The sequence below is a fragment of the Microcaecilia unicolor genome, chromosome 12 (assembly GCF_901765095.1).
Source record: "Microcaecilia unicolor chromosome 12, aMicUni1.1, whole genome shotgun sequence".
In the NCBI taxonomy this organism is placed as follows: domain Eukaryota; kingdom Metazoa; phylum Chordata; class Amphibia; order Gymnophiona; family Siphonopidae; genus Microcaecilia; species Microcaecilia unicolor.
Genome location: NC_044042.1, coordinates 102,405,052 through 102,428,888, shown reverse-complemented (window position 1 = coordinate 102,428,888; position 23,837 = coordinate 102,405,052). Strand labels below are relative to the sequence as shown.

Here is a 23,837-nt window from a genome sequence, read left to right as displayed (position 1 = left end):
TGGTTAAGGTGGAGCCCATCCCCCTTCCCCAGAATGTTGCCCAGCTCCTAACAAATCTAAAACCTTCCTCCCTGCACCATCGTCTCATCTACGCATTGAGACTCCAGAGCTCTGCCTGTCTCTTGGGCCCTGTGGGGTGAGACCTGGATTACACCTTGACAAAATAAAAAATAGCAATTTTTGAAGTTTAGAATCTGAACACTATTTAGGTTTGAGTGCAGTAGTGACACCACACATAACTAGGATGGGTTTTTGAGCTTGTGATCGAAAACAACAGGTAAGAATATGTATAGAACCTTTCTACACCTGAGACTTTTTTTCTAGTCACTACAATAATTGCTTTGTCAAGTGAAGTCTAATTCTGAACATGAATTTAGTGGGGTTTAGTTTTGCATTTGTGTGATTATACAGAGGAGGGAATGTATGAGAGACGCAGAGCAGAAATCATAACTCCCTCATGAAAGCTAAATGGCAGGCTTTATATGACTACTTGATGGGAACCAGGGAAGAGACTGTGCATGATGACTCTCTAATGAGAGGTAGGAAGGCAAAAGAAAAGGGCCGTGTATGATGGTTTTCTGATGGTAGTCAGATAGGATACTGGCTGTGTGTGATGGTTTCCTTATGAGAGCTGATTCAATTTCATTTACAATTTATAGGCTGCTTTTTCATTGTATAACCAGGAAGGAATATGGAGACAGATGCCATACAGGATGGCTTCCTGATGAGAAATGAAGGGATGATGAGTTTAGGATATTACACAGGGTCAGATCTAAATGTTACTCCAATGTTATCTTTACTCACCCAGCATCACTGCTGTTCCCACAAAGAAGAGCATCATTCGATCCCTCCAGGAAATAGTGATTTGCTTTGCGTTTCAAAACAGAGGACAGAAAAGAGAAATAGAACTGAGTACACATTCCTATCTGTAGGGGGAGACAGAGCTTTCCTTCATTCTCTTACAGAACTGAATGCACATTCCTATCTGCAGGAAGAGATGAAGGACCCACAGGCTGTTTCTGAGGGGTCCGTTTACTAAGCCGCTAAGCTAAGCAGCTCCTGGTAGAAATCAGCTAATGCTGAGACATCCACAGGAATATAATGGGCATACCAACATTTATCACCATCTAATTTGTACCATGAGCTAACAATGCTACCACGGCTTAGTAAAAGACTCCCTAAAAGCTTTCCCTCCTCAGTGTTCTCCAGGGAGATTATGTGCACCCTCATCATGTTGTCAGGAATGTGATAGGAAATTACAGTAGATAATTTTAGGAGTTACAGAAGCACTTTTCCCATATGAAAATACATATTAATAATGTGAATGTATAGCATCATTCATCTAAGCAAGACTAGAGTACTTTTCAAATGAATTCTTCAGAAATGCAAAGGCAGCAACACTTGGTGGGTGTGGCAGGGCAGCATATTTCTGAATTGCATGAAAAGGCACTGGTGAGATGTGGAGGGGCATTTTCAATATGACGTCTAAGTCCGACTTTGGATGTTTTGCAAAAAACGGCCAAAATCTGAATAGAAAAGAAGGTCTTCAAAAAAGAAAAACATCTATCTTTTTTTTTTTTTTTTTTTAAATACTGTTTTGAACAAGGTTTTGTGATTTGGATGTTTTGTTTTTTGGTCCATTTTTGAAAAACAAACATCCGAGTGCAAAACACACAAAATCAAGCCATTGGGGTGTAGGAGGAGCCAGCATTTTTAGTAGACTGGTCCCCCTGACATCCCAGGAAAGCAATAGGGCTCCCTAGGGACATGGATGTTATAAAATGCTCCCAGGTACAGTTCTCACTATTAATCCCTTATCTTGTCTGCTGAGCCCCCCAAACCCACCCAAAACACATCACCCCCAACTACCATAGCCCTTACGGGTGAAGGGGGCACATATATGTGCGCACAGTGGGTTTCTATTAAGTTTTGGTGGGGTCACAGTTTGCTCCATGTGTAACAGGTAGGGGGAGGTATGAGCCTGGGTTCACCTGTCTCACTGCACTGCCCCCACCACTAGACTTCTCTAGGGAGCTGCATGCTGCTCTAATGGACCTGAGTATAATAACAGAGGCTGGCAAGCAATGTTTTTAATCACATTTTTTGGGGGGTGGGAGGGGAGGTCATCCCTGATTTCCTCCAGTGGTCATCTGGTCATTTAGGTCACATTTTTGTGCCTTATTAGTTAGAAAAACAGGTCTAGCTCAAAAAGTTTTAGTTTTAGCCCTGGACAGTTTGGTTTTGTTCCATTATGACTGAAAACGTCCAAGGGTTAGGAATGCCCAGATCCCGCCTCTGACCTGCTCCCTTCTGATTTGAACGCACTTCTAACAGACTTCATAGAAAAACGTCTAAAAATTGGTTTTGAAAATACCAATTTGGACGTCTTTCTCTTTTGAAAATTAGCTCCATAGTTACATTGAAAACTGTCGACACAGCAAGGGTTAGAATTGTTAGTGCAATTAATTCATGCATTGACTGTTAGTCCTATACTGTATATGATGAGACATCAATAGTCCTTTTTAGGGGAAGAAAGAAAGGAGAAGTCATATGTCAGGCTCATATGGATATAGAGAAGGACAAGGGATTTGAATTTAGCTCATACCTTTCTCAGTAGTAGCTCAAGGCAAACTCATCCCCAGAGGGCTTACAATCTAGGGTGCTAATGATCAAAAGTAAACATGGGCGCCAGTGGCGTTCCTAGGGGGGGCTGACACGGGTGCAGCACGACCCCCCCCCCCCCCCCCGGGTGCACGCCTGTCCGCTTCGTTCGTTTCCATGCTCCCTCTGCCCCGGAACAGGAAGTAACCTGTTCCGGGGCAGAGGGAGCACAGAATGAACGTAGCGGACAGGCGTGCACCGCCCCCCCCTTGGTACACCACTGATGGGCGCTAGAGACCAATAGTGCCATACTAGCGCCTGCATTTACCAGCGTAGAATGATCAGAGTGGTCTAGCGCAGCGAAGAACGAACACACCAGGCCTTAGCACCAATAGCATACAAATGTTGTCAACTTATTTAAATGAGGTCATTTTATATTCTCCCCAATGACCAGAAAGGAGCGCCTGAAACAAAGGTGCCTTACTGGTCCGAGCAGGCATTAGGGTGTTGGAAGAGAGGATTTCCCATGATTCTCATGCTTCTCGCTGCAAAATTTGGAAGCAGAAGGAAGCCCATGCAAACCCTCGAGCGCAGGTTGTGAGAAACAGAAGACCCGAACGTGAAGCACACATTGGCATCTGTTACCTGCATCTAAATATAAGCATCCAGAAAAAAATTAAAACGCTTATATTTAGGCTGCAGAAAACAGATGCCAATGTGTGTTTCAAGTTCGGGTTTTACCAGGCGCATGCGCACAGGATTTGAGCTTACCGCTGAACTCTTCTGTGCAAGCACCAAGCACAATCCTCCTGCCAAACTCCCTAATGCTTAAAGCTATGAGTGTGCCTATATTTGCATCTCATTAGCTTTGAACATTAGGGCATTGTTGTTCTGTACCAAGTTTTGATCATCAGCCCTTAAGTTTGCACCTGAGGATACACAGAATTAAGTGACTTGCCCCAGATCACAACCAGTGGCAGTGAGATTTAAACCCTGGCTTCACTGGGGCATAGCCCAGTGCTCAAATCATTAGGCCACCCCTGCACTTGAAGACTGTCCTGGAGGGATTGAAGTGCAGGGGTGGCCTAAGCTAAAAGCCCACCTTTTTGATGCTGCTTTTAACTCCTAACCCTTATTCACTTGTTCAGAACCCTTATTTTATCATCCTCACTTTAATATTCCCTTATCTCTTGTTTGTCCTAATTAAATTGTAAACTCTGTTGAGCAGGGACTGTCTCTTCATGTTCAAGTGTACAGCGCTGCGTACGTCTAGTAACACTATAGAAATGATAAGTAGTAAAATCTTGTTACTCTTTGGGATTCTGCACGGAATCTTGCTACTCTTTGGGATTCTGCACGGAATCTTGCTACTCTGGGATTCCAGAATCTTGCTACTCTTTGTCCTTTTCCCTTATTTGTCCTGTTTGTCTGTCTTGGTTAGATTGTAAGCTCTGTTGAGCAGGGACTGTCTCTTCATGTTCAAGTGTACAGCACTGCGTACGTCTAGTAGCGCTATAGAAATGATAAGTAGTAGTAGTCTTTGGGATTCCGGAATCTTGCTATTCTTTGGGTTCCACACAGAATCTTGCTACTCTTTCAGATTCCGGAATCTTTCTACTCTTTGTCCTTATCCCTTATTTGTCCTGTTTGTCTGTTCAAGTGTACAGCGCTTTAGAAATAAGTATTAGTAGAGGTACAGCTGGCCACATGCTTATGAACCGCTTACGATACCTGAGTCAAACATCTTTTACAAGGACAAATACCAAATACTAGAAAGTTACGCACATTCCTCAAGCAGGAAAATATTATCAGCATAATAAACAAGCAGCCTAAGCTTGCAGCTCACCAACTTTTGCTTGTGGGTTGGCAAAATAAAACTTTTTACAGCTAAGTAAACTTACCCAGAAATATTTGTGCCCATGGGGGGTGGAAAGGCCATGGACATGCTATTGCCCACATTCAGAGAAAACAGAGACTCTAGGTTGCAGCCTCACATTCTGCCCAGGAACGAGCATCTGGATTTTGGGCTGGAGATGAGAGCTTAGATCGACTCTCCATTTCCCTGCTAATCTCTATACATCCATGTAAAATCAGGGGCTTAGTAGAAGGAATGCCAGGCCTTTTTTTTTTGGACAGTGTCCCTTTTTTTCCGCAAGCGTATGGCTTTCTGTGCTGCACAGTAACTGGATAAGGCATCATATAGGAAGGGAGTGGCATATTAGCTCAACAACATTAAAAGCTCTTGCCAAATAACTGGCAAAGTGATTTAGTAGGTAATAACCTCTTGATGCCAATTAATATTTGAAGGGGCACATGTACAGGGCTGCTGAGCTGTTTTCCTAGGCTAATATTGTCATTGCCAGGGGAAGAACCCTGAATAGCCCAAAAGGTTTAAATATTTCTTAATCTCATAGAGGTAACATGCACAGGATGCTGGTTGTAACTCAAACCTCTTTACTTGGCAGACTGGATGGGTCAATTCAGTCTTTATTTGCTGACATCTACTATTTTACTGTGTATCTGTACTATCTAAGTGCATAAGTACATAAGTATTGCCACACTGGGACAGACCAAAGGTCCATCAAGCCCAGTATCCTGTTTCCAACAATAACCAATCCAGGTCACACAAATACCTGGCAAGATCCCTGAAAAGCTCAATTCATTTTATGATAGTTATCCCAGAAATAAGCAGTGAATTTTCCCAAGTCAGTTTAATAATGGTCTATGGACTTTTCCTTTACAAAGCAGTCCAGACCCTTTTGAAACCCAGCTAAGCTAACCGCCTTTACCACATTTACCACATTGAGTGAAGAAACATTTTCTCTGATTCGTATTAAATTTACTACTTTGTAGCTTCATCTCATGCCCCCTAGTCCTAGTATTTTTTGAAAGAGTAAACAAACAATTCACGTTTACCCGTTCCACTCCACTCATTATTTTATAGACCTCTATCATATCTCCCCTTCTCCGTCTCTTCTCCAAGCTGAAGAGCCCTAGCCACTTCAGCCTTTGCTCATAGGGAAGTTGTACCATCCCCTTTATCATTTTCGTCACCCTTCTCTGTAACTTTTCTAATTCCACTATATCTTTTGTGAGATGCAGCGACCAGAATTGAACACAATATTCGAGGTGCGGTCGCACCATGGACTGATACAAAGGCATTATAAAGTCCTCACTTTCATTTTCCATTCCTTTCCTAATAATACCTAACATTCTATTTGCTTTCTTAGCTGTTGCAGCACACTGAGCAGAAGGTTTCAATGTATCATCAACAACGACGCCGAGATCCCTTTCTTGGTCGGTGACTCCTAACGTGGAACCTTCCATTTCGTAGCTATAGTTCGGGTTCCTCTTTCCCACATGCATCACTTTGCACTTGCTCACATTAAATGTCATCTGCCATTTAGCCGCCCAGTCTCCCAGTCTCGTAAGGTCCTCTTGTAATTTTTCACAATCCTCTCACAATTTAACAACTTTGAATAAATTTGTGTCGTCAGAAAATTTAATTACCTCGCTAGTTACTCCCATCTCTAAATCATTTATAAATATGTTAAAAAGCAGCGGCCCCAGCACAGAACCCTGAAAAACCCAACTATGTACCCTTCTCCATTGAGAATACTGACCATTTAACCCTACACCTCAGTCTCTCTGTTTCTCTTCCTTTGAAGTCCACTCTGCCTATTCACACCTTTGCCTCTTCGAATAGCAGTTATTTATCGTCCCCCTGATAAATCCTTTTCATCCTTTCTCTGTGACTTTGACGCTTGGCTTTCCTTCTTTCATGATCCTTCCTCCCCCTCCCTCATCCTTGGCGACTTTAACATTCATGCCATTGATCCCTCCCAGTGCCGTAGCGAGGGCTAATGGCACCCGGGGCGGGTCGCCGCTGCGCACCCCCCCCCTCGGGTGCAGCAAGGCGTGACCCCCCCCCCTCTGCGGCACACCCCCCCCCCCCCCCGGAGCACATTCTTACCTGCTGGAGGACCGATCCGCCCCGAGTGCACGTCACTCAGAGCTGCGTCGGCCCCGCTGGTTCCCTGCTCTCTCTGCCCCGGAACAGGAAGTAACCTGTTCCAGGGCAGAGAGAGCAGGGAACCAGCGGGGCCGCCACCCCCCGAGCGCGTGCACCCGGGGCGGACCGCCCCTCCCGCCTCCCCTTCCTACGCCACTGATCCCTCCATGTCTTACGTCTCCCAGTTCCTCACCTTAACATCCTCCTTCAATCTTAAACTATGCTCCACTTCCCCTACCCACCAAAATGGTCACTGTCTTGACCTTATCTTCCCCTATAACTGCTCTCCCTCCAATTCCCTTACTTCAAATCTTCCCCTCTCTGACCATTATCTAATAACATAAGTAATGCCACACTGGGAAAAGACCAAAGGCCCATCAAGCCCAGCATCCTGTCCCCGTCAGCGGCCAATCCAGGTCAAGGGCACCTGGCAGCTTCCCAAACGTACAAACATTCTATACATGTTATTCCCGAAATTGTGGATTTTTCCCAAGTCCATTTAGTAGTGGGCTATGGACTTGTCCTTTAGGAAACTGTCCAAGCCCTTTTTAAACTCTGCCAAGCTAATGCCTTCACCACGTTCTCCGGCAACGAATTCCAGAGTTTAATTACGCATTCAGTGAAGAAAATTTTTTTTCTTATTTGTTTTAAATGTACTACACTGTAGTTTCATCGCATGCCCCCTAGTCCTAGTATTTTTGGAAAGCGTGAACAAACGCTTCACGTCCACATGTTCCACTCCAATCATTATTTTATATACCTCTATCATGTCTCCCATCAGCCGTCTCTTCTCCAAGCTGAAAAGCCCTAGCCTCCTTAGTCTTTCTTCATAGGGAAGTTGTCTCATCCCCGCTATCATTTTTGTCGCCCTTCACTGCACCTTTTCCAATTCCACTATATCGTCTTGAGATGCGGCGACCAGAATTGGACACAAGGTGCGGTCGCACCATGGAATGATACAACGGCATTATAACATCCTCACACCTGTTTTCTATACCTTTCCTAATAATACCCAACATTCTATTCGCTTTCCTAGCCGCAGCAGCACACTGAGCAGAAGGTTTCAGTGTAACGACGACACCCAGATCCCTTTCTTGGTCCGTAACTCCTAACGTGGAACCTTGCATGACGTAGCTATAATTCGGGTTCTTTTTTCCCACATGCATCACCTTACACTTGCTCACATTAAACGTCATCTGCCATTTAGCCACCCAGTCTCCCAGTCTAGTAAGGTCCTTCTGTAATTTTTCACAATCCTCTTGCGAATTAACGACTTTGAATAACTTTGTGTCATCAGCAAATTTAATTACCTCGCTAGTTACTGCCATCTCTAAATAATTAATAAATATATTAAAGAGTAGCGGTCCTAGCACTGACCCCTGAGGAACCCCACTAACTACCCGAATTATAGCTACGTCTTGCAAGGTTCCGCGTTAGGAGTTACGGATCAAGAAAGGGATCTGGGTGTCGTCGTCGATGATACGCTGAACCTTCTGCTCAGTGTGCTGCTGCGGCTAGGAAAGCGAATAGAATGTTGGGTGTTATTAAGAAGGGTATGGAGTCCAGGTGTGCGGATGTTATAATGCCGTTGTATCGCTCCATGGTGCGACCGCACCTGGAGTATTGTGTTCAGTACTGGTCTCCGTATCTCAAAAAAGATATAGTAGAATTGGAAAAGGTACAGCGAAGGGCGACGAAAATGATAGTGGGGATGGGACGACTTTCCTATGAAGAGAGGCTGAGAAGGCTAGGGCTTTTCAGCTTGGAGAGAGACGGCTGAGGGGAGATATGATAGAAGTGTATAAAATAATGAGTGGAATGGATCGGGTGGATGTGAAGCGACTGTTCACGCTATCCAAAAATACTAGGACTAGAGGGCATGAGTTGAAGCTACAGTGTGGTAAATTTAAAACGAATCGGAGAAAATTTTTCTTCACCCAACGTGTAATTAGACTCTGGAATTCATTGCCGGAGAACGTGGTACGGGCGGTTAGCTTGACGGAGTTTAAAAAGGGGTTAGATAGATTCCTAAAGGACAAGTCCATAGACCGCTATTAAATGGACTGGAAAAATTCCTCATTTTTAGGTATAACTTGTCTGGAATGTTTTTACGTTTGGGGAGCGTGCCAGGTGCCCTTGACCTGGATTGGCCACTGTCGGTGACAGGATGCTGGGCTAGATGGACCTTTGGTCTTTCCCAGTATGGCACTACTTATGTACTTATGTACCCTTCTCCATTGTGAATACTGCCCATTTAACCCCACTCTCTGTTTCCTATCCTTCAACCAGTTTTTAATCCTCAATAGGACATTTCCTCCTATCCCATAACCCTCCAATTTCCTCTGTAGCCTTTCGTGAGGCACCTTCAAATGCCTTTTGAAAATCCAGATACACAATATCAACCGGCGTTTGTCCACATGTGTGTTTACTCCTTCAAAGAATTGAAGTAAATTGGTCAGGCAAGATTTCCCCACACTAAAGCCGTGCTGACTTGGTCTCAGTAATCTATGTCCTTGGATGTGCTCTGTAATTTTGTTTTTAATAATAGCCTCTACCATTTTCCCCGGCACCGACTTCAGACTCACCAGTCTATAATTTCCCGGATCTCCCCTGGAACCTTTTTAAAAAATCGGCGTTACATTGGCCACCCTCCAATCTTCCGGTACCACGCTTGATTTTTTGGATAAATTGCATATCAATTAGCTCCGCAAGTTCATTTTTCAGTTCTATCAGTACTCTAGGATGAATACCATCCGGTCCAGGTGATTTGCTACTCTTCAATTTGCCGAACTGCCCCATTACGTCCTCCAGGTTTACCGTGAATTCAGTAAGTTTCTCCAACTCGTCCACTTGAAATACCATTTCCGACACCGGTATCCCACCCAAATCTTCCTCGGTGAAGACCGAAGCAAAGAATTCATTTAATCTCTCTGTCTTCCTTGATCGCCCCTTTTACCCCTCGGCCATCCAGTGGCCCAACCGATTCTTTTGCCGGCTTCCTACTTTTAATATACCGAAAAAAATTTTTACTATGTTTTTTTGCCTCTACTGCTATCTTTTTTTCGTAATCCCTCTTGGCCTTCTTTATCTGCGCCTTGCATTTGCTTTGACACTCCTTATTTATTTATTTATGAATATTTATACCCCACTTTCTTCCACATTAAGCAGACTCAAAGTGGCTTACAATGCACAGGAATCAATTACAATTACATTACATGGACTGTGGAAGACCAGTTGCTGAGACAGATCAGAGTGGCTTGGGCAACTTTCGGCAAGGCAATCCATAATTGGTAACTGTAGTAATACCCAGAAAATGCAGGTGAGGTGCAGAAGAAGCAGCAGTATGCGGCCTGAAGAGTGAAAGAGGTCACCGGAGGCAGACGACATCAGCTGGATCCGGCGACTCAAAAAGAAGCAAGTTCGCAGCAAGGTGCAGCCATACTCGAAAAGTCTCTCCAACACGAAGCAGCTGACAACGCACAGCAGCTGGGAATGGCAATGTAGAAGAAGACCCCGGTCTGGTCCGGTGACTAAGCCAAGCTGCTTCTTGTTATTTTCAGATGGTTCCTTCTTCCATTTTCTGAAGGCGTTTCTTTTAGCCCTAATAGCTTCCTTCACCTCACTTTTCAACCACGCTGGCTGTCTTTTGGAGTTCCGTCTTTCTTTTGTAATTCGCGGAGTATGTTTGGCCTGGGCCTCTAGGATGGTACTTTTGAACAGCATCCATGCCTGTTGTACAGTTTTTACCCTCTCAGTTGCCCCCCTAAGTATTTTTTTAACCATTCTTCTCATTTTATCATAGTCTCCTTTTTTTAAAGTTAAACGCTAATGTATTTGACTTCCTGTATATAGTTACTTCAAGGTTGATATCAAAACTGATCATATTATGATCACTGTTATCAAGCGGCCCTAGTACCATAACGTCCCTCACCAGATCATGCGCTCCACTAAGGACCAAGTCTAGAATTTTTCCTTCTCTCGTCGGCTCCTGCACCAGCTGCTCCATAAAGCTATCCTTGATTTCATCAAGGAATTGCACCTCTCTAGCGTGTCCCGATGTTACATTTACCCCAGTCTATATTTGGGTAATTGAAGTCACCCATTATTATCGCATTACCCATTTTGTTCGCGTCTCTGATTTCTTTTATCATTTCTGTGTCTACCTGCTCATCCTGGCGAGGCGGACGGTAGTACACTCCTATCACCATTTTTTTCCCTTTTATACATGGAATTTCAACCCACAATGATTCAAAGGTGGGATTTGTGTCCTGCTGAATTTGTAATCTATCTGAGTCAAGGCTCTCATTAATATACAATGCTACCCCTCCACCAGTCCGGTCCACCCTATCACTACGATATGCTTTGTACCCCAGTACGACAGTGTCCCACTGGTTATCCTCCTTCCACCAGGTCTCAGTAATGCCTATTATATCCAATTTTTCATTTAGTGCAATATAATCCAACTCTCCCATCTTATTTCTTAGACTCCTAGCATTTGCATATAGACATTTCAGAGTATGTTTGTTGTTCCTATTTGCATGATGCAAACCTTTATTCTTAAACTTCCTCCCGCCCAATCGCGTCCTATCTTAACCAACTTATCTAGGAATCTCCAGGCCATCGACCCTACTACCCAATGTCTTGAACCTCTTCTCTACCACTACACCATCCAAATCTGTCAATGATGCCGTCTCTTCCTACAATACTATTCTATCCTCTGCCTTAGACACTCTTGCACCTCTCATGCCCCGTCCTATAAGACGTACCAAACCCCAGCCCTGGCTAACCCCTAAAATCCGCTACCTACGTTCCTGTACCCATTCCGCCGAACACCTCTGGCTGAAATCTTGTACCCTTGCTGACTTCTCATACTTAAGTTCATGTTGACCTCCTTCCAATCTGCTCTATTGCTTGCCAAACAAGACTATTACATCCAGGTGACTAATTCGGCTCAAACCCTCGACTTCTCTTCACCACACTAAACTCTCTCCTCAAGGTGCCTCCACCCCCAACTCCCCCCTCACTATCTCCCCAGACCCTAACTGAGTTCTTTCAAGACAAGGTTCAGAAGGAAAATCTTGAATTCTCTACCAAACGACCCCTGCCTATCCTTCCTCTTTTCCCTCCCCTTGTCCGTTCCCCTATTTCCTCAACCCCTCTGTCCTTTTCCTCCTTTCCTGAGGTCACTGATGAAGAAACATCTCATCTTCTCTCCTCCTCAAAACGAACTACCTGCTCCTCTTATCCCATTCCTACACACTTTCTTAACACCATCTCTCCTACTCTCACCCCTTTTATCTGTCATATCCTCACTCTCTCTTTCCACTGTGACCTTTCCTGATGCTTTCAAACATGCTGTGGTCACACCGCTCCTGAAGAAGCCTTCACTTGACCTACCTGTCCTTCCAACTATCGACCTATGTCCCTCCTCCCCTTCCTTTCCAAGTTTCTTGAATGCGTCGTTCACCGCCGCTGTCTTGATTTTCTCTCATCTCATGCTGTTCTTGACCCACTCCAATCTGGCTTTCGCCCTCTTCATTCAACTGAAACTGCTCTTGCAAAAGTTTCCAACGACCTGTTCCTGGCCAAATCCAAAGGTCTCTATTCTATCCTCATCCTTCTCGATCTATCCGCCGCTTTTGACACTGTCGATCACAGTCTACTTCTTGATATGCTGTCTTCATTTGGATTCCAGGGCTCTGTTCTTTCCTGGTTCTCCTCTTACCTCTTGCTTCGCACCTTTAGTGTACACTCTGGTGGCTCCTCTTCTACTTCTATCCCTCTACCAATCAGTGTACCTCAGGGTTCTGTTCTCGGTCCTCTCCTTTTCTCCATCTACACTTCTTCCCTTGGTTCTCTGATATCATCACACAGCTGTCAATACCATCTCTATGCTGATGACTCCCAAATTTACCTCTCTACCCCTGAAATCTCAACCAACATCCAGTCCAAGGTTTCAGCCTGCCTATCTGACATAGCTGCCTGGATGGCCCAACGTCATCTAAAACTTAACATGGCAAAAACTGAGCTTCTCATCTTTTCCCCTAAGCCTACCTCTCCTCTCCCCCTTTCTTTATTTCTGTGGATGGCACTCTCATTCTCCCTGTCTCATCAGCTCGTAACCTTGGGGTCATCTTTAACTCCTCTCTCTCCTTCTCTGCTCATATTCAACAGATTGCCAAAACCTGTCGTTTCTTTCTCTATAACATTAGCAAAATCCGTCCCTTCATCTCTGAGCACTCTATCAGAACGCTTATTCACACTCTTATCACCTCTCGTCTTGATTATTGTAACCTGCTTCTCACCGGCCTCCCTCTTAGCCATCTCTCTCCTCTTCAATCAGTTCAAAACTCTGCTGCGCGACTCATTTTCCGCCAAAGTTGCTATGCTCACATTAGCCCTCTCCTTAAGTCACTTCACTGGCTCCTTATACGTTACCGCATTCAATTCAAACTTCTCTTATTGACCTATAAGTGCATTCACTCTGCTGCTCCCCAGTACCTCTCCACTCTTGTCTCTCCCTACGCTCCCTCTCGGGTACTCCGTTCTGTAGATAAATCTCTCTTATCTATCCCCTTCTCCTCTACTGCTAATTCCAGACTCCGTTCCATCTTGCTGCACCTCTCGCCTGGAATAGACTACCCGAGCCTGTACGTCTAGCCCCATCTTTGGCCATTTTCAAGTCCAAACTTAAAGCCCACCTCTTTACCACTGCTTTTGACTCCTAACCACTACTCACTTGCCCTGTCCTTTAACCTCACCTATTTATTCCCTTACCCTTAATTGTTCTGTCTGTTTACCTGTCTTATCTAGATTGTAAGCTCTTTGAGCAGGGACTGTCTTTTTTGTGTATGGTGTACAGCGCTGCGAATGCCTTGTAGCGCTATAGAAATGATTAGTAGTAGTACTCTGTTTTCTATCCTTTAACCAGTTTTTAATCCACAATAGGACAATACCTCCTATCCCATGACTCTCCAATTTCCTCTGGAGTCTTTCACGAGATACTTTGTCAAATGCCTTTTGAAAATTCAGATACACAATATCAACCGGCTCGCCTTTATCCACATGTTTGTTCACCTCTTCAAAGAAATGTAGTAGATTGATGTTGCAAGATTTCCCTTCACTAAATCCATGTTGGCTTTGTCTCATTAGTCCATGCTTTTGAATATGCTCTGTAATTTTGTTCTTTATAATAGTCTGCCATTTTGCCCGGCACCGACATCAAGCTCTCACCGGTCTACAATTTCCTGGATCCCCTCTGGAACCTTTTAAAAATATCAGCGATACATGGGCTACCTTCTAATCTTCCGGTACCATGCTTGATTTTAAAGATAATTTGCATATTACTAACAATAGTTTCTCCAGTTCATTTTTTAATACCATCCGGTCCAGGATATTTGCTACTCTTCAATTTGTCAAATTGCCCCATTACATCCTCCAGGTGTATAGAGATTTCATCCAGTTTCTCCGACTTGTCAGCTTTGAATACCATTTCTGGCACCAGTATCACTCCCAAATCTTCCTCTGTGAAAACTGAAGCAAAGAATTCATTTAATCTCTCCTCTATGGCTTTGTCTTCCCTGTTTGCCCCTTTTACCCCTCGGTCATCTAGCGGTCCAACCGATTCTTTTGCCAACTTCTTGCTTTTAATATACCTAAAAAAAAATTCTTACTATGTGTTTTTGCCTCCAACGCAATCTTTTCTTCAAAGTCCCTCTTTGCCTTCCTTATCAGCGCTTTGCATTTGACTTGACATTTGACATCACCATTACCTCCCGCACCAGATCATGCGCTCCACTCAGAACTAGGTGTACAATTTTTCTTCTCTTGTTGGCTCCTGTACCAGCTGCTCCATAAAGCAATCCTTGATTTCGTCAAGGAATTTTACCTCCCTAGCATGCCCCTATGTTACATTTACCCAGTCAATATCGGGGTAGTTGAAATCACCCATTATTATTGTGTTGCCCAGTTTGTTTGCGTCTCTAATTTCCTTTAACATTTCTGCATCCGTCTGTTCATCCTGGCCAGGCGGACAGTAGTACACTCCTATCACTATCCTTTTCCCCTTTACACATGGAATTTCAGTCCACAGGGATTCCTAGATGTGTTCTGTTTACTGTAGAATTTTCAGTCTATTTGTCACGTTAGTGAGGATACGTGAGCCCTTGGGCCGCTGCCGAGGAATGGCAGTGGCAGGAGAATCACCCCAAAACAAGAGACAAGGCAGAACACAGACAGTCTAATGCAACCAGGACTGGAGCAGCCGGACTGAAGCTGCAGCTGAAGTAGAGCAAGCTGGAACAGGCAGGGCAGGACACAGTAGAGGCTTCCAGGAAACCACACAGAGTCTTAGGCGGGCAGTGTAGGGCTATTTCCATGTGAGCCTCACTCTGCTGATCTCAGCCTGTGTATACAACTATGTCAAGATGGAGTCTGTGAACTAAGACCCTGCACTTCAGTGACCAAGCAGATTCAACTTTCTGTTTGTACCAGAGCTCTGGGAGCTACATTTGTACAGCTGAGCTGTAGTATAGGGTGTATTATTCTATTTTCTTACCTATATAATAAATTAATATATTTCACAGCAGTGACTTTACTTTTATTCCAGTTCTCTCTAACAGAAGAAAAGTTCTGGTGTAGGCCCAGAACAGCCAGGTTCCTTTATAATATATAACCCCTGGACAGAGCTAGGAAGTTGGTTTAGCCAGACTCCTGTAAACGGAACCTGGGAATTACTCATTGGGTAGCTTTGCCCAGCAGAGTTATTCATCCTATAAATGCTTACAGCAGCAACCAGTAGAAATAAACCAGGAACCACGCCGAGTCTTGGGCAGGCAGCCAGCAGAAGTAATCAGGATACCAGCAGAAGTCAGGGCAGGCAGCGAGCAAAGCGTAGTCAGGATACCAGCAGAAGTCAGGGCAGGCAGCGAGCAGAGCGTAGTCAGGATACCAGCAGAAGTCAGAGCAGGCAGCGAGCAGAGAAGTAAACCAAGGAAACAAGCAGGGCCGGTCCACCACAGGATAAGGAGATCAGGAAGCACTGCAACAACTGTCACCGACGAGAAGCTCATCAGATGACCTCTGTTGCCAAGGCAAAGTAGAAAGTATCCAGGTAGTTCATAAAGGCAACTGACAAGGGAGTTCACCAGGTAAGGGTGCTGCTAAGTTCTAAAAGTCCCAAGCCAGTCGGGAAGGCTGGAAGATCCGGACCGGACCGGTATGACTTCTGGAACAGGGGAAACAACAACCAGACAGCCCGCTGCAGCCACCAGGTGACAGGTCTAACCACCAGGTGGCGAAATGAATGAGCGCCTGAGACATGGCTGCAATCGTGACACTATTTGATTCAAGGCCCTCCTTAATATACAATGCTACCCCTCCACCAATTCGATCAACCCTACGATATAATTTGTACCCCGTTATGACAGTGTCCCACTGGTTATCCTCCTTCCATCAGGTCTCAGAGATGCCTATTATATCCAATTTTTCATTTAGTGCAATATATTCTAACTCTCCCATCTTATTTCTTAGGCTTCTGGTATTTGCATATAGACATTTCAAACTGTTTGTTGTTCCTATTTACATGATGCTCAGTACTTGACTGTATTAAATTGCAATCCTTTGTCTGATTTTTATTTTTATTTAAGGACACCTGATCTACTATGATCTTTTTTGCAACCTCACTATCGGGATACCCTATCTTCCTTGTTTTGGTGATATCTTTAAGATACCTTATTCTGAACCATGCGCTTTTGAGCGACTGTCAGCCTTCCCCCAGTTTCTAGTTTAAAAGCTGCTCTATCTCCTTTTTAAACTCCAATGCCAGCAGCCTGGTCCCACCCTGGTTAAGGTGGAGCCCATCCTTTCGGAATAGGCTCCCCCTTCCCCAGAATGTTGCCCAGTTCCTAACAAATCTAAAACCCTCCACCCTGCACCATCATCTCCGGAGCTCTGCTTGTCTCTTGGGCCCTGCGTATGAACCGGATAGCCCTTCAGAAAATGCTACCCTAGAGGTTCTGGATTTGAACTTTCTACCTAAGAGCCTAAATTTGGTTTCCAGAAACTCTGTCCTACATTTCCTATGTCATTGGTACCCACATGTACCAAGATAGCCAGCTGCTCCCCAGCACTATCTAAAATCCTATCTAGGTGACGCTTGAGGTCCGCCATGTTCGCACCAGGCAATCTTCAATTCCAACAGCCACTCAGCTGTCTACAAGCCTACTAATCAAATCACCCACTACAACAGCTGTCCTAACCCTTCCCACCTGGGCAATAGCTCCTGGAGACACATCCTCGGTGCGAGAGGATATTGCATTCCCTTGTGTTCTGGTCCTGTCTGCAGGATTACTTCCAGCCTCACCAGGTTGATGCTGTTCTTTTAGGAGGCCTCCTTCCTCCAAGGCAGCACAGGTGGTACTTCTGTACGTTGTCCCTGTAGGCCTCCTCTATGTACCTCTGTCTCCCTCAGCTCTTCCGCTACTCTAGCCTCAAGAGAACGGACTCATTCTCTTAGGAGTTCTTTGCATCGAGCACACACATATGACGTCTCACCAAATGGGAGATAATCATACATGTGACACTCAATGCAAAAGACTGGATAGCACCCCTCTCGCTGCTGGACTACTGTCTGCATCTTAATATTATAGAGTTTAATTAAAACTTCTTAAGGCAATAGGGATATCAGATGAATATAATGATGTTTTGATTGTTGTAATTTGCAATTTATTTAGGGTTTGCTTCTTAGAAACTAATTAAGTGTAATTCAGACTAATGAAAATTGAAAATTCCCGTCTTAATTAGAATAACTGACTGTAAATGAAAAGTTGCGCTAGGGGTGGGCGGGAGTTGTGGAGGGTGAGCTGGAATGAGGACTGAACTGGGCCCTTCTGTGCCTTCTAAACCTATGGAGACTAGCTTATAAAGTTTGCTAGCCTTTTTTTTTTAATTTTAATATTTTATCAATATCCTACAATTCTTCTTTTAAACCCTAATCTTTAAGTTACCAAGCTCAGAATAGAATAAGGTCACTTACCCACAGAGATGTCCTCTTCTCTCAGAACTTCTTCATTTATAACTTTACTTTCAGTCATTTTAAATAACCTGATGGCCCATTTTTGGCCTTGCCAATTTGAAATCTCTTGAAGAAAAAGTTAAGTTCTTAGATCTCTGGGTGTGAAAATTGCTTTTGGAAAGAGTGTCTAAGTGTAACCACGTTATTCCACCGCCTGGCTGTATTGGCTTCTGTTAAAATAGGTGTTCTCGAGGGTGTGCTTGGGTCAAGGGAGAAAAGTATGCAGGTAGGGGGTCAATACTCAAAGCGATTTCACCAGCCAGAAACAGATCCTAGCTGGTTAAATCACTTGTTCGGTGCTATCTGCTGATATTCAGTGGCAATTAACTGGTTAGTGCCACTGAATACCACAACGGACTGCTAAACTCAAAGCTAGCTATTTTGTGGCAGATCGGGGGTGGAGCTGGCAATTATGCAGTTAAGTGCTGATATTCAGCACTTAAATCAGACTGCATGAAAGCCAGTCCTATCTTAATGCAGTTAAAGTGCTGAATGTGGTACTTAACCACATAAGAGGTAGCCGGTTGCATGAACCCGGGTATTCAATGCTGGTGTTTGAACATGGAAAGGCATTGAATATCCGGGAAGAACACCGCCAGCAGCTAAAAAAATAAACTGCTGACTGCCACCAGTGGAATATCGACTCTGTGCCATTTCTGCCCCCAAACCCCAGCTGCACAAATAGGAGGGGTAAACTGTGTCATAAACTTTAAAAGAGAAGCTATGAAACTTTCCACATACATTGCTGCTCTGCTGTGTATTCAAACCGCACCCCCTATGGGAGCAGTTCCATAAACTAGATGCCAACATGTATGCGTGTATTTGAATATTTTATACATGCATGTGTGCAACTTACATAGAAACATGACGGCAGATAAAGGCCAAATGACCCATCCAGTCTGCCCATCTTCTGTAACCCCTAATTCTTCCTGTTCCTAAGCGATCCCACATGCTTATCCCATGCCTTTTTAAATTCTGGAACAGTCCTTGACTCCACCACCTCCACCGGGAGGCCATTCCACGCCTCCACCACCCTTTCTGTGAAATAATACTTCCTTAGGTTACTCCTAAGCCTATTCCCTCTTAACTTTGTCATATGCCCCCTCATTCCAGAGCTCTCCTTCATTTGAAAAAGGCTCTCTTCCTGTACATAAATGCCCTTGAGATATTTAAACGTTTCTATCATGTCTCCTCTCTCCCTCCTCTCTTCCAGCGTATACATGTTGAGGTTCATAAGCCTGTCCCTATAATTTTTGCATTCAAGACTGCTTACTAATTGTGTAGCCACCCTTTGGACCGACTCCATCCTGTTTATATCTTTCCGTAGGTGCGGTCTCCAGAACTGCACACAGTACTCCAAATGAGGCCTCACCAGAGACTTATACAATGGCACTATCACCTCCTTTTTCCTGCTGGTCATGTCTCTCTTTATGCACCCAAGCATCCTTCTGGCTTTGGCCGTCGCTATTTCTAACTGTTTGTAAGCTTTAAGGTCATCAGACACAATCACCCCCAAGTCCCGCTCTTCCTTCGCACACTGAAGCACTACACCCCCTATACTGTACCGTTCCCTCGGATTTTTGCGACCCAAGTGCATGACTCTGCATTTTTTGGGGATTAAACCTTAGTTGCCAAATATCGGTCCATTTCTCTAGCTTCGCTATGTCCTTCCTCATGCAATTCACACCCTCCAGGGTGTCCACCCTGTTGCAGAGTTTAGTATCATCCGCAAAGAGACAAACCTTACCAGACAGCCCTTCCGCAATATCGCTCAAAAAGATGTTAAAAGAGCCTTCCCTAGGACCAATCCCTGCGGTACTCCACTGACGACATCCTTTTCCTCAGAGCAAGTTCCATTTACCACCACCCTCTGTCTCCTACCATTCAACCAATTTTTTACCTAATCAGTTACTCTAGGTCCCACACCGAGGGCACTCAATTTATTTATCAGTTGCCTGTGCGGAACTGTGTCAAAGGCTTTGCTGAAATCCAAGTATACCACATCAAGTGCCCCTCCCACATCCAACTGTTTGGTCACCGATTCCATGTAGTTCAAGAAATCTCACAATCCTCCTCTTTAGAAGCGTTTCCATTAGCTTACTCACCACCGAGGTCAGACTGACAGGTCTGTAATTCCCTGCCTCCTCCTTACTTCCACTCTTGTGCAAAGGAACCACATCCGCCCTTCTCCAGTCCACCGGGACCACTCCAGTTTCTAAGGAAGCATTGAAGAGGTCTGTCAGCGGAGCCGACAGAACTTCTCCGAGTTCCTTAAGCACGCTCGGGTGTATCCCATCAGGCCCCATCGCTCTATCTACTTTTAGTGTGGCAAGCTCCTCCCGAACACAGTCCTCTGTAAATGGGTACATAAGTACCACCATACTAGGAAAAGACCAAGGGTCCATCAAGCCCAGCATCCTGTCTCCGACAGCGGCCAATCCAGGCTTCAAGAACCCGGCAACCCCCCCCCCCCCCCAAATTAATAATGTTCAATGGACTTTTCCCTCAGGAATCTGTCCAAACCCCCTTTAAATTCCGTAAGGCCAGCTGCTGTCACTACATTCTCCGGCAACGAGTTCCAGAGTCTGTCTAAGCGCTGAGTAAAGAAAAACTTTCTCTGATTTGTTTTAAATCTACCATATTCTAGCTTCATCTTGTGTCCCCTGGTTTTGTTGTTGTTTGAAAGTGTAAACAATCGCTTCACATCTGTCCGCTCTACTCCACTCATTATCTTGTAGACTTCTATGATATCACCCCTCAGCCGCCTTTTCTCCAAGCTGAAGAGCCCTAACCTTCTCAGCCTTTCCTCATAGGGAAGTTGTTCCATTCCCTTTATCATTTTCATCGCCCTTCTCTGCACCTTTTCTAATTCCTTTATATCTTTTTTGAGATGCAGCGACCAGAATTGGACACAATACTCGAGGTGCGGTTGCAACTTGGAGCGATACAACGGCATTATAACATCCTCGTGCTTGTTTTCCATCCAAGATTGGAGGGTGGCCAATGTAACGCCCATTTTTAAAAAAGGCTCCAGGGGAGATCCGGGAAATTATAGACCGGTGAGTCTGACGTCAGTGCCTGGGAAAATGGTAGAGGCTATTATTAAAAACAAAATTACAGAGCACATCCGAGGACATGGATTACTGAGACCAAGTCAGCATGGCTTTTGTGTGGGGAAATCTTGCCTGACCAATTTACTTCAATTCTTTGAAGGAGTGAACAAACATGTGGACAAAGGGGAGTCGGTTGATATTGTGTATCTGGATTTTCAAAGGCGTTTGACAAGGTACCTCATGAAAGGCTACAGAGGAAATTGGAGGGTCATGGGATAGGAGGAAATGTCCTATTGTGGATTAAAAACTGGTTGAAGGATAGGAAACAGAGAGTGGGGTTAAATGGGCAGTATTCACAATGGAGAAGGGTAGTTAGTGGGGTTCCTCAGGGGTCTGTGCTAGGACCGCTGCTTTTTAATATATTTATAAATGATTTAGAGATGGGAGTAACTAGCGAGGTAATTAAATTTGCTGATGACACAAAGTTATTCAAAGTCGTTAAATCGCGACAGGATTGTGAAAAATTACAAGAGGACCTTACGAGACTGGGAGACTGGGCGGCTAAATGGCAGATGATGTTTAATGTGAGCAAGTGCAAGGTGATGCATGTGGGAAAAAAGAACCCGAATTATAGCTACGTCATGCAAGGTTCCACGTTAGGAGTTACGGACCAAGAAAGGGATCTGGGTGTCGTCGTCGATAACACACTGAAACCTTCTGCTCAGTGTGCTGCTGCGGCTAAGAAAGCAAATAGAATGTTGGGTATTATTAGGAAAGGTATGGAAAACAGGTGTGAGGATGTTATAATGCCGTTGTATCGCTCCATGGTGCGACCGCACCTTGAGTATTGTGTTCAATTCTGGTCGCCGCATCTCAAGAAAGATATAGTAGAATTGGAAAAGGTGCAGCGAAGGGCGACTAAAATGATAGCGGGGATGGGACGACTTCCCTATGAAGAAAGACTAAGGAGGCTAGGGCTATACAGCTTGGAGAAGAGACGGCTGAGGGGAGACATGATAGAGGTATATAAAATAATGAGTGGAGTGGAACAGGTGGATGTGAAGCGTCTGTTCACGCTTTCCAAAAATACTAGGACTAGGGGGCATGCAATGAAACTACAGTGTAGTAAATTTAAAACAATCGGAGAAAATTTTTCTTCACCCAACGTGTAATTAAACTCTGGAATTCGTTGCCGGAGAAAGTGGTGAAGGCGGTTAGCTTAGCAGAGTTTAAAAAGGGGTTGGACGGTTTCCTAAAGGACAAGTCCATAAACCGCTACTAAACGGACTTGGAAAAATCCAAAATTCCAGGAATAACATGTATAGAATGTTTGTACGTTTGGGAAGCTTGCCAGGTGCCCTTGGCCTGGATTGGCCACTGTCGTGGATAGGATGCTGGGCTCGATGGACCCTTGGTCTTTTCCCAGTATGGCATTACTTATGTACTTATGTACTTATCCCTTTCCTAAATACTCAACATTCTGTGCGCTTTCTTAGCCGCCGCAGCACACTGAGCAGAAGTTTTTAACATCTTATCCACGATGACTCCCAGATCCCTTTCTAGGTCCGAAACTCCTAACGCGGAACCTTGCATGACATAGCTGTAATTCGGGTTCCTCTTACCCAATGCATCACTTTGCACTTGTCAACATTGAACTTCATCTGCCACTTGCAAGCTCAATCCCCCAGTCTCGCGAGGTCCTCCTGTAATCTTTCATACTCCTCCTGCGACTTGACGACCCTGAATAATTTTGTGTCATCTGCGAATTTAATTACCTCACTAGTTACTCCCTTCTCTAGGTCATTCATAAATATGTTAAAAAGCAGCGGTCCCAACACAGACCCCTGCGGGACCCCACTAACTACCCTTCTCCACTGAGAATACTGACCATTCAACCCTACTCTTTGCTTCCTATCTTTCAACCGGCTCTTAATCCATAGTAATACCCTACCTCCGATCCCATGACTCTCCAGTTTCCTCAGGAGTCTTTCATGAGGCACTTTGTCAAACGCCTTTTGAAAATCCAGACACACAATATCCACCGGCTCCCCATTGTCCACATGTTTGTTCACCCCTTCAGAAAAATGCAGTAGTTTGGTGAGGCAAGACTTCCCTTCACTAAATCCATGCTGACTTTGTCTCATCAGTCCATGTTTTTGTATGTGCTCTGTAATTTTATTCTTGATAATAGCCTCTACCATTTTGCCCGGTACCGATGTCAGACTCACCGGTCTGTAATTTCCAGGATCTCCTCTGGAACCTTTTTTAAAAATCGGCGTAACATTGGCTACCCTCCAGTCTTCCGGTACCACACTCAATTTTAGGGATAGATTGCATATTACTAACAGTAGCTCTACAAGTTCATTTTTCAGTTCTATTAATACTCTGGGATGAATACCATCAGGTCCTGGTGATTTACTACTCTTCAGTTTGCAGAACTGACCCATTCCATCCTCCAAGTTTACAGAGAATTTGTTTAGTTTCTCCGACTTGCCTGCTTGAAATACGCTTTCCGGCACCGGTGTCCCTCCCAAATCCTCCTCGGTGAAGACCGAGGCAAAGAATTCATTTAATTTCTCCGCTACAGCTCAGTCATCCCTGATCACTCCTTTAACACCATTTTTGTCCAGCGGCCCAACCGATTCTTTAGCTGGCTTCCTACTTTTAATGTATCTAAAAAAATTTTACTATGTATTTTCGCTTCTAACGCTAACTTTTTCTCAAAGTCCTTTTTTGCCCTTATCGCCGCTTTGCATTTGGCTTGGCATTCCTTATGTTTTATCTTGTTACCTTCAGTTGGTTCTCTTCTCCACTTTCTGAATGATTGTTTTTTGGTTCTAATGACTTCCTTTACCTTACTGTTTAGCCACGCCGGCTGACGTTTGGTCTTTTTTCCCCTTTTTCTAATACGCGGAATATATTTGTCCTGTACCTCCAGGATGGTGTTTTTAAACAGCATCCACGCCTGATGCAAGTTTTTTACCCTGCGAGCTGCACCTTTCAGTCTTTTTTTCAACATTTTTTTCATTTTGTCGTAATCACCTTTTCTAAAGTTAAACGCTAGTGTATTTGATTTCCTAAGTTCACTTACTTCAAT

The 23,837-nt window shown here is 44.4% G+C and overlaps 1 protein-coding gene across 1 annotated transcript in view; it reads right to left on the bottom strand.

Annotated features, from left to right (window-relative positions):
- LOC115482281 (sodium channel protein type 4 subunit alpha-like) overlaps window positions 1-23,837 on the bottom strand; it is a 295,820-nt gene that overhangs the window by 125,578 nt on the left and 146,405 nt on the right. Inside the window, exon 8 of the mRNA XM_030221948.1 lies at window positions 805-868. Within this exon, the coding sequence (XP_030077808.1) occupies window positions 805-868 (64 nt within the window). The remainder of the gene's footprint in view (window positions 1-804; window positions 869-23,837) is intronic.